Source organism: Thermobia domestica, chromosome 10, assembly GCF_964235325.1.
Source record: "Thermobia domestica chromosome 10, izTheDome1.hap1.1, whole genome shotgun sequence".
NCBI lineage: Eukaryota > Metazoa > Arthropoda > Insecta > Zygentoma > Lepismatidae > Thermobia > Thermobia domestica.
The window spans coordinates 183979017-183991081 of record NC_137463.1 but is presented as its reverse complement, the minus strand read 5'-3'; the positions used below and the strand labels follow the sequence as shown (position 1 = coordinate 183991081).

Here is a 12065-nt window from a genome sequence, read left to right as displayed (position 1 = left end):
TTCTGTATTATTCATAGCATTAATCCTCATTTTCATAGTTATTTTGAATCGGCGCTTCAGTGACATATATATAAGTCAGAGACCTGCACGGGCCGAATTTTTCGGCCCGAGCCCAATCCAGTCCGAACGTACCTAGGCCCGGCCCAGCCCGGGCCCGAAAAGTTTTGCAGTTTTTCGGACCGAGCCCGGCCCGGGCCCGAAAAGTTTTGGAGTTTTTCGGCCCGAGCCCGGCCCGGGCCCGATAAATTTTAAAAGTTTTTGGCCCGACCCCGGCCCGATAATTTTTTAAAAAATTAGCTCGAGCCCCAATCTTTCTCAAAACTTAGTACTAAATTTGACCTAACCTCAGAAACATTTTCTAAACTCTGGTTTACAACCTGACGCTTGCCTCCCGAATGGTACCATTGCCTCCTAGAACTTTGCCTGTCATCGAGAGAACAAAAACTCCATTCCCTGTAACAAAAATCTAACTTAATTGATTTTTAGCATAAAGGGAAGATGGCAATATTGTTTAGCGACAGGCAAAACATTCCCACCCCTTCTTGTTATATTTTGAGTTCAGTGATGGTCAAGGTCAGAGCTCAATTTACCGCATAATGCCTGCAATCCTCTATAGTGAAAGTGGAGCCGCTAAGCAACACAAGCTGTAAATAGCTATTGCATTCTTTGTAACATTTTTCACGGACACACTTCTTCAACGTTTGGCTTTATTCCAATTATCGTTTAACGAAAGTCAATAATTATTAAAGAATTGCAATTGATCTGCCCCAGCCCAAGCCCGGCCCGGCCCAAAGAAATAACAGTGTCGGCCGCCCAAGCCTGGCCCGACCCATAGAGATAACAGAGTCGGCCCGCCCAAGCCCGGCCCGTGCAGGTCTCTAATATAAGTAGGGCTATATAACTACTACAAGTATCACAATTGCTTTAATTAGTAATTTATAATATTTAATCTTACTGTTATGTATTATTATAGTAACAACTCATATTAGAGCTCAGATTTTCTTAATGGCATCAGAAGTGTAATACTTATACCTAACTTCATATACCATCATTATGTGTACTCAACTATTTTGTTTTACACCATTCTTTGAGTTTTGCCCACTTCTTACAGACGATGATTTTGGCACGAACCACTTGTCAGTAAGCGCGAGAAGATTAAACGAAAAAAAAGAAAGAAAAATAGAGGATTGACTAAGCAAGAAACGAAAAAAAAAAAAACGGAAATATACCATTAAGTTGCAAGCAAATGATTCTGACTCCGCGATTTAGCTAATAAAATCTAGTTCTTAACGTTTCTTTTTCCACCAAAATCGGTAGACAGAAAATGAATGAAAAAATAAGAAAAATGGAAACAAAATCGTTGGAGTTCCACAAGGAAGCACTTTAGAACCCTGACTTTTTTCTTTGCTTTTGCTTTTTCTTCTACGCTTATCTCATCCCAATCTGTGACTTCCCTACCGTTTTTTTATCTTCCTTTTCTTTCTTTAATTATGACTTTGAGTTGGAAATTAAATAAATTTCAAGAGAGTGAAAAGAGATGATAGAAAGCAGGAAAGAACGAAAAACAAAAAACTGTCGACAAATGAAAAGAAGGCAGCGGAAAGAAAGAAAGATGGATAGATAGTGAAAAAAATAATAATCTTACCTTTTTCGCCCAAAACGAACAACCGAACGAACACGAATATAGAAAGAAGAAGAAGAAAAACGAGAAGGTCCTATTCATTAGGGCCTTCCATGTCACCAACCAGAGAGAGACAGAAATTCAAAGAAATCGCCGAAGTGGTAGCAGTCAACGGGAAGACAGATACAAAAAGAAAAAATATATATGAAATTGGAAAGCAGCTCTTTTTCTTTACTGCTTTTGCTTGTAAGCATAGCAAAGGAAAAGTAAATAATTTTATTTTTATTTCTCTCTTATTAAGATGATGTCAGCAATCGGTCATTAGCGTTAAAGTATTCCCCTATCTGATACAGATGTTACAATCTTCTCTCACTCTTTAAGATCATCAGATAGAATTATCATGAATGTAACTCAAACGCTCAAAATAATATGTATAAGTTATGTGTAGTCTCTCTATCGGTCAAATTTGATATTATTCCTGGGTTTCTAGAACGGAGTTTGCTTTCGCGATAATATCAGTAATTTTCCAACCATCTTACTATGTTAAGTCAGTGACGAAATCAAACCTGAGACCACATACACCAAAGAATCAGATACTATGAACTTTTTAGTTTATATAATTCATTATTTTTCTTTTCGTTAGACTCACGTTGGCTCAGTGCTAGAGTATTCACTTCTGGTGTATGGGTTCCTTGATTAGATCCCAGCTAGCGCCAAGTGAGCTTTGTGGTGGAAAAACACTGTGTACGTGGGTTTTCTCGGAACTCTCTCGTTTCCTCCCACTTTCTCCATTCAACCATTGCATTTATTTCTCATAATCACCGCCTCTTTCAGCCTAGCCGGCATAAGCCTGGGACGTAAAACTTACAGCTTTTGACATCGAAAGTGTCATTGTTCATCTCAGCAACCCCGAAAACAATGGATTTGGCACCAATACCGGTCATTTTTGATCATTTTTATACATCATCATCGTAAAAAAAAAGAAAAGAAAAAAAAGAAAAGAAAAAGCCATCCCAGACCTGAACCTCATCTATGTTGGAAATTTGATAGAGATCGGTTGGTGGTTCAAGAGTTATTAAGTCACAAACATAGTCACTTTCTTTTTTATTTATACTAGCTGAACCTGCGCTCTCTATACAGCCAATCATTCACATATGAACATGAATCTCCTTGACATTCCTCAAAATATCTGTTCATGTCTCTTTAGAGACGCAAGTAAAAGACGTCTTAACAATAATAATAATAAAAAGGTATATAATGGGCACTATAAATGGGACATTTTTTCGATTATCTTTTCAATATCTCGCACCGTTTGCAAGATTGAGTTTACTTCCGGTTGGAGTTTTAAATTCAAGTATGATCAGTGTGTTCCTTCTTCTTGCATGTAGTGTTTAATAAGCAAATACATTACATACACAAATAATTATAATGTCAGCGATATATGGTGTTCATTGCGCAAAAGATTTCAAACAATAAAGATTAATCTTAGCCTGGAGAAATTCTTATCCTTGATTTTGCATTATCATTTAGCCATGGAACAAATGCCTGAGATATGCAACCCCTGTGTACAACTATGCTATGTTGGAATGTATAACTCACAGGATATGATTTTTTACCTTTTAAAAATTTCAACACTTCCAGTATACCCCTAAACATCTAATAAAGAAATAACAGTCACGTTTTTTTAAAAAAATATTCAACTACAATTGGACAATCTAAACAAAATTTGGAATCGACCAGCGAAAACAGCACGTTTCTAGCATTTGTTGTTTTCGAGATCTCATTGTCGAAATGATTGGAGACAAACATATAAAGTTTTCTTTGGAGACAAACATATAAACCTAGCATTTTAATATATAGATAGATAAGTTAGTCTACGTGTAGTCTTTCTATCGGGTCTCATTTGATATTATTTTTGACTTTTTAGACAAGGGCTCCCTATTGTGTAACTTAAGTAGTTTTCTATCTTACAATGTTCAGTCAATAACGAAATCTTATAAACCTAAAACCACATACAGCAAAAGATCAGATACTATAAAGTTTTCAATTCATATAATTCATTGTTCTTTTTTATTAATTCCTTCTTTTACTAATTTTATTAAAGATATCTGTATCTCCCTATTTTGAGACCGGACAAATGCAATTAGAAACGCCGTGTTGCAGTTAGGATTTGAATTCCGTGAGGGATCAACACCTAATGTTTCAAATCAGAGACCATCTGGCCCACATAGCTCCAGAAAAGGACACAATTGTAGAATGTTTAATGTTTTACCATTAAGAGAATGAACTCCAATGTTAAAGAAGAGTGTAATTTGGCTGGTGGAGGGATAACAGTCTAGACATTATTGTAGTAACGCCGAAGTTTCTCGAATCAGCATAGAATCGGTTGCTACTTTCAAAGTTGCCATAACTATTGGCACTGGATAATAAAGTTGTAGTATGCTAACAGGTAAAAATACATTTATTTCCCCTGTATTATGAATGTACCGGTCGATAGGAAAGAGCCGATTGAACAAAATAGGAAGTACACTCAAGTCCAAAATTATTGTCGCATGTCTATAAATGTGTTGTTGTAGGAATATGATCTCATAACGAATTCGCCCGGTATTTCTTATAATGTTAGTATGTGTACAATCGGCAAAGACATGTATGTGGTAAATTTCATGTCAAAAGAGCAGTAAGTAAAAACAATAAAAAGAAAATAAATAATCCTTGTTCATTTTGCAACATTTTGTTTTACTCATCCTAATGTTCGTATTTATAATTATTTTCCTATGAAATTTCCCACAAATATACATTTCCCGATTATACACATAGTATCAGTATTAAATGTACCCTGAAAAATCATCATCAAATTATATTTTTACAAGAAGACAGTTATAGATATGCGACAATAATTTTGGACATGAGTGTACAAGAAAGAAACAAAGGGGAAAGAATAATCTAGTAAAACAGTTACAAATAAACTGAAAATTAACCACTGCTTACATATTTTCTTAAGATGAGTTTCAAGGAGCACAAATCCCCAACAGCTAGCAGCACGTTTACCCTATCTTTCTTACGTATTTTGAAGAAAGCGTCGCAATAATTTAATTAAATTCCGGATGTGAATATTCAAGATTGGTCGTTTGGTTCAAGAGTTATTAAGTTTTATTTATTTTTTAAAAAGTCTTTCTCCTGCTTCTCAAAATGAATAGCTAAAAACACTCCCAGGCCAGAGCTGCATCTACGTTAAAAATTTGATCGAGATCGCTCGTGCGGTTCAAGAGATTGAGAATCACATACATAGTCACTTTCAATTTTATAGTATAGATTAAGTGCCGTTCCTTTTCTAACAACTGTACCTTATTTCCTGCAGATTATTCGAAAGTAAGTGAATAAAAATTACAGCTTCCTTGTGGCTGTTTTGTTAGTGCGTTTAGTGTGCTGAATTCTTGTTCGATTTCTGATAAAAAAAAAAAATGGGGTTCGAATTCCAATTGAACTCGTAAGTTCACGTGGCCTGTGTTTTGAAAATTTACGTTATCATCCTTAGTAACGATTTCCTAAATGTGACACCAGTAATGTACTGTAAGAAGGAATTTAGGTAACGATATTCGAGATGGAAAATTGAGCTGAAATAGCTTACTATCATCGCCTACAAATTTGTGAAAATAGAACAAGAATGGTGGATATTTCAGTTGAGGAAATTTTTGGCTCGGTTAAGGAAACTTCGCGCAAAAACTTCTCATCAGAAGTTATACTAATTGTGTTTTCCCAAAATTAAGAAGTAGAAAAATGTCGAAGACCTTGAATTATCGTTAAAAGATATAAAACGATAATTATGCCTATTGTGCTGTATAGTTGAGAAAAAATGATTGCTTACTTTGACGGAAGAAAGTAGACTGAAAGTATTTGAGAACAATATCTTGAGATAAATATTCGGACCTAAGAAGAACAGAAATGAGGAATGGCGGAAACTTCATAACGACGAATTGCATAATTTATACTTTTTACCACACATTGCTAAGGTCCTCAAGTCTAGGAGGCTCAGATGAGAAGGGCATGTAACAAGAATGAAAGAAAGTATTAACGCTTTCAAAGTTTTAACCGGAAATCCAATCGCAAAACGACCATTAGGAAGACCTAGATATAGATGGGAGGACAATGCTAAGTTGAATTTCGCAGAAATGGGAATACAAAGTAGAAACTGGATCCAGTTGGCTAAGAACATAAGTCAATGGAGAGCTTTTGTGAACACGGCATTGAACCTTCGGGTTCCATAGGCCATCGAGTTAGTTAAATGTGGAATTAAGATTGTTTAATTGTTTTTTAAGTTAAACTCCGTTTATATATATATATATATATATATATATATATATATATATATATATATATATATATATATATATATATATATATATATATACTAAATTTAAAAAGAGAGGTCAGTCACTATTGAATTCCTTCTATTTTAAGTGTTTTTTCCTTTGCCACATAGGGCAGACACTCTTTGCAATAAAACAAAGAAAATGAAAGATTGCTCTTTTCCGAAATAGAGATATCCTCATAGAATAACCTCAGTTAGGAAATAAAAAAAAGCGAAAGAAGTGAAGAAAAATTAGTTCCATGAGAGATTTTGCGTGATCAGAATCATCAACATCATTTTTGTTTAAAAAAAATCCTTATATTAACTTTAACAATTTTTCATCTTGGTTCTTTTTTCTATTGGAAACTAGTGCAATATCGCCATTTCTCTGACAAGACAGGATGCGCTAATTCCCGCTATCCTTCTAAGTACGTATTAATCTCGAAAGAAGTCGAGAAAGAGAAAATAGAATTTGGCGGACGAGAAAAAGGATGTACAGGAAGAAAAAAAAAGAAAAACTCAGAATGAGAAGATGGAAAGGTTCTTTAAATTATACACAGGGAAGATAATTAAACTCAGGATTAACTCCTTTTCGGACTGAAATGTAATATTTTATAGAATATGCAAAGAGAAAGAAAGAGGTAAAAAGAATCCACGAATGAGAGAGAAACTCGAACGAGGTTTAAAAGTAGGAAGAAGAATGAGAGGGGAACTAAATAGAAGAAAACGAAAAAAAGTTTTCAATTGGTGCGCCCCAAAAACCGAAGTAGAATCCGGTCGTTGTCAAGTGTTTCTATACTCGTGAAGCGGAAAAGAACCAAACGTCAGACAATAAACTATCTGTAAATCATTATAGTAAAGAAAAAGCAGGAATGAATACAGCTACTATGTATTAAGAATGCTGTTGTTGTTTTGGCATTTGTGGCGCAATCACAATGAATCTTGTACAGTCCTTAGATTACCTAATTATGAAATTGACAAGTGTGAACAGGTCATAACAGGCAGTGTGCTAATAGTGTAGCTGAACGGAGTAGTATGTAGTGATCAGTCGCAGAGCATCGCACAAACATCAAATTCATGTGCAAATTGAAGGAAATCTGATTCAGTGAGTTTGATAGCCTTAAAAACAGGTTATTATCATCGGATATATGGCTCTTTCCAAAGCTGAAAATGGACCTAGAGAACGTAGAGAAGGTCAAAACTAATGCGACAGCTGAACTTCGGAAGATACCAAAAGAGATCTTTCGTCCGTGTTTCCACCAATCGCAGGAGCGGTGGAATTGTGTGTGTGTGTTCCAAAGGTGTCATTTTTGAAGACGATTAAGTAACTGTACAGCTCACAGATGACGAGAAGAACCCTAAAACAGGGATAGCGGGGAAAGGTCAACGACACGGTCAAGTCCATTTTCGGTTTTTGAGGTGTGGTCTATACTTAGATGTCGTTTGGTACTCCGGGTAGTTATCTGTGTGCTATTATGTGGTGTCACTTGAAACCCCCGTGCGAAAACTAGGCAAGCTCATACCTACGTCACACTACTTCTGCTAGGGTTCTTCTCGTCATCTGTGAGCTGTATACATACAGTGGTAACAAAGAGTTACACAATTCCGGGAACTTTTTGACTGCTCTTAGTGTCAGACATGTCAAAAGCAACAGCCGAAAGATTGCTCATTCGTTTTTATTATGGAAATTTTTATGCCTAAAACGTTCATCGCAGTTGGCCACCAACCACAGCAAAAGCAGAATATTCTACGAAAACAACAGAATCAACAAAATTCAAGGTATTCAGATTATGTTGGTAAATGATTTTTTAAAAAAATAATGTTAATTCAGATATTTTAATAATGATCAGGCCACGGCTAAGTAAAATTTATTTATTTCATAAGGACAACACAACAGGTTTAATTCCCAGTTATAGTGCTGTGTACATTATTATCTAACATACACTATTATACATACCTGTGCATTATTATCCATACATAAATATACGTTTAATTATGCAGAAGTTATTACCTGACAGTTGTTTTGAATTTGTTTTTGGACACACTAAATACATCCACTACATGAAATCTAATCATTTCCTGAGCTCCTTAACGGCTAAGCGGTTAGCGTAAGCGCTTTTGACGTGGGAGATCAGGTTCGATTCCCAGCGGGGCTCATGTTCAGATTCCACGTTAATCAGTAGGTCTACGTCTCATATAGCCTCGTTGCAGAACGGGATGTTAAACTCAAAATCAACTTGACTAATCATTACGTTATATGAAGTACACTTTCTCCAAACAGGAGACTTATGTAATATGTTAGTTCTTGGTTTTCAACAATAGAATGTCCAGTGTTTGCTGTTCTAGTCTTACCTATTGGGACACGTAATAACACTTCTGAACCTAATTCTGGACAGTCAGTTTTACCGTTTAATTTATGTAAGATCAAGAGATATAATTTATAAGATGGAGAAAATGATTTGAAAGATAGGAGAAAATATTGGGAGTTAAAAGAGAAAGCTGAAGATCGAGAAAAGTGGAAGTAACATTTCTAGGCCCAAATCTAAAACTTGAAAAAAAAAAAAGAAAAAAAAAGAAACAAAAAGAAAAAATCCTCATTAGTCCCAGGACCTGCCGAAACGCAGAATACTTAATAATAACAGATATAACACCCATCTCCGTTTTTCTAATGTTTGAAAACAAATTCATTTCTAAGTCTTCATAGGGGTCATCTCAACTCAGAAGTCAGAATCGATCTTCGATTCATAGGTCTGAGAAGAATTACTAACGCTCTGAGAGCTACTAATATTATTTTTGTTCATTCAGGGAGGATTGCTCTGCTACAGACAATCGACATCCCCTTGAAGTCCGTATTGTTGACTCAAGTGGGAGCCCGTGGCCATCATCATCCATTCTCTTCATCATCTATTTTGTGGAGGGCCAGTGTTCGCACTGACCGACATCTCCGCGAGGACGTATTGTTGCCTCAAGTGAGAGCCACAGTGGGCTTCCCCTAGCACGTCATCTCATTGCATTTCCTGTCATCTTCAGTGTCAGAGTCGTCTAACATCTCAAGGGATGGCATCAGGTGGCCATCCGGGACTACCACCGTTACCTCCGGGTCCGTCTATCGAACCTACCTCGGTGGGTAAGAAGGCCGACCGCAGACAGCAAACTACATCTCAAGGCAAGAATACTGGTAGATGCCGCTCTCGTACACCGGATAAAGCCAACAGCACTTCTCATCAACCACCGACTAAACGCCATCATACTGTAAGTGATTCTGAACAATCTGTCAGTTCAATGAATCTAGACGACGACAAAGAATTCCCATCTATTCAGGATACCTCCAAACCGTGTCTGTATTCATTTCTGCTCACCAATTTTGACACCAAGTTTGACAATACAAATCTAGCCTTCCAACAACTTGTAAAATATCTGCCACGCGCTTCTGTAGCACAGATAGTTCGCACTCGAAACGGAATCATTTTCAAATCTTACGATTCTACTTTCTTAACTACTGTGCGAAATAAGTGCAGCTTTGAAATTTTTGGTAAGCACGCCAATATGAAGCGCCTCGAACCTAAGACATTTCGTCAAGCACCGCCACCACGTAAAACACCGGCTCTTTCGGTTGTCATGTCATTAGAGGGGTTGACCCTTCTCTAACCGACGACGAAGTCATGGAAGAACTTACTCTTGAGGGACACTCCATTGTAAAATGCCTTCGTATTAAAAACGATCAAGGAGCTACCTATATGGTACGAATATTAACCAATTCTCAAACCACTATTGATGATCTTCTTACTCATGGCGCCCTCATCTATAAAAAGAAACATCGCGTAGAGCCATCGAAATCGCCGCCACCTTTACCATTAAGATGTGAGCGTTGCCAAGCATACAATTCACATCCAACATCGAAATGCACGCAGCCAAGCAAGTGTGGGTACTGCAGTGGAAACCACGAAACGAAAGCTTGCAATAACCTAACGAAGCCACCTCAATGCTCTACGTGCCCGGAACAACACCCCACATATAGCTATCGCTGCAAAGCACGGCCAACGGCCGAACCTTTAAATCCGGAGCTCACTGTTCCGCTGCGACCCGTCCTGCCTGACATTCAACACAATGTACCACCCCAACCTCTTGGCGAAGCAATTTCCATCCATCAACTCCTTTCGTTCTTTACCATCACATTGCAAAATATTCATCCTTTTCTACGTCAACATATTCTCCAGGTGGTCAATCACGCAGCCCGCATCATCTTTAAATATTCTTTCCAAGCTACTTACTCTGGACCTCATGTCTATTTTCATGCCACCCCTCTTGACGAATTACATGTCTCCTCCGACACTTCCAACACTACTCCTGCACCTTAATCATGGGTATTTCATTACTGTTTCTTAATATTCGGTCACTTACTTCCCAGTACACTCTCTTCGAACAGCTACTTCTAGAAGAAAATATTCAGGCTTTCCTTCTGAACGAAACTCTCCTTACTCCATCTATGACGTTCAGGATACCTCGCTATACCCTACTCCGTTCAGATTCTACCATTGCAGCACGCCGAGCAAACGGAGGAGTGGCCATTGGCTTCCATCCTTCGATTAGTCACCGCCAATATCATCCTGCATTGATTAATGTTCCAGAGTATCTCATTACTACGTTGTACTTCCACTCCCTTTACGTTACCATAGCTACCATATATGTACGCCCTGGACATCCCATCCCACGCTCATTCTTTCTTTACATCTCCAATAACTTTAAATATTATATCATAATGGCCGACATCAATATTCACAGCCGTCCAGCTAATCAGAAACAAAGCTTCCTTGACTTCATTACTACTCATACCACCGGCCATGTTTTTGATATACCTAAAGCAACCAGACCCATCACGAATACCACACCTGACGTAGTTATTTCTTCTGGCAATCTCTTCCAGCGTTGCACACTTGAAGTGCTCGATTCCATAGGTAGTGATCACCTTCCTATCAAACTTCATATCGATCAACCGCAGGCTCCTACTCTTCGTTTGCTCCCTGAACCTCGTCGTGTTCCACGATTTGATCAAGCCAAGTGGGATGATTATCGCACTACTATTGCTGAAGATTTGGTTACCATCGAGCCTCCTACTACCGAAGATGATCTCTACGCACGGGTCTCTGAAATCACTCATTCCATTCATCACGCTTCTGACCTTCATATACCCACAACTGAAATATCCAGGTACCAACCACGTTTACCGCCAAACTACCTACCTCTCATACATCGTTCTCGCGAATTCTTTCGCGAATATCAGCGCACTGGTAACCTAGAAGCTCTTCGTCATCATCGCCAACTTCAGCGCACTGTACGTAACTACGTCAAGGCACATAAGCTTCGCAACTGGGTAAAGACGTGTAACAACTTAGCTGAAACTTCACACCCTACTAAGTATTGGAAGCGATTTCATATGTTGACTGGGAAGCTTACTCGCACACCATATCCGCTGTTAGTAAATAACCAACCATTACACACAGACGAAGAGAAAGCGAACGCCTTTGCAGACCACCTGCACACTACCTTCACCCCATTCCCATCTGATTTTGTTCAAAGACATCCTACTGATCGCTTGAACTTATCATCTTCATATCTACAACCCAGCGCAGCACACATTCTTCCAGACGACAATCCTCTCACAGCTCCAATTTCTACATCTGATATCGCCACTGTCGTAAACCGCAAGCGCAACACAGCTCCTGGTATCGACCACATAACTTATCGTCAAAGAGGCTCCTTATTGTCTTCTTCTGCTTCTTTCATATATATATTCTTTTATTCTCCGGACCGGCTACATCCCCTGTGACTGGAAGACTTCTTCCACTCTCATGTTTCTTAAGCCCAACAAACCTCCAGATTCTGTTGCTTCTTACCGTCCAATACAATTAACCTCCGTTTTTAGCAAAATTCTTGAGCGCATCATTGTCATCAGACTACATCACCATCTTTCTCAATATAATCTCTTGCCTGTACACCAAGCTGGTTTCCGACCTAATTTCAGCATCAATGATCAATTGCTCAGACTTCTCAACCTAATCACAAATCATTATAACACTGCTCGGCCTTCATGCCTCA

The 12065-nt window shown here is 38.0% G+C and overlaps 1 protein-coding gene across 1 annotated transcript; it reads left to right on the top strand.

Moving 5' to 3' along the window:
- The first annotated feature begins 10329 nt into the window (after positions 1 to 10329).
- LOC145661703 (uncharacterized) lies at positions 10330 to 11796 on the top strand. The gene has a single exon (XM_081727035.1). It carries the CDS (start codon positions 10330 to 10332, stop codon positions 11794 to 11796), a length of 1467 nt encoding a protein of 488 aa, XP_081583161.1.
- The last annotated feature ends 269 nt before the right edge of the window (positions 11797 to 12065 follow it).

Coding starts and splice junctions, on each gene's coding strand:
- LOC145661703 (XM_081727035.1), top strand. CDS start 10,330: ATGGGTATTTCATTACTGTTTCTTAATATTCGGTCACTTACTTCCCAG.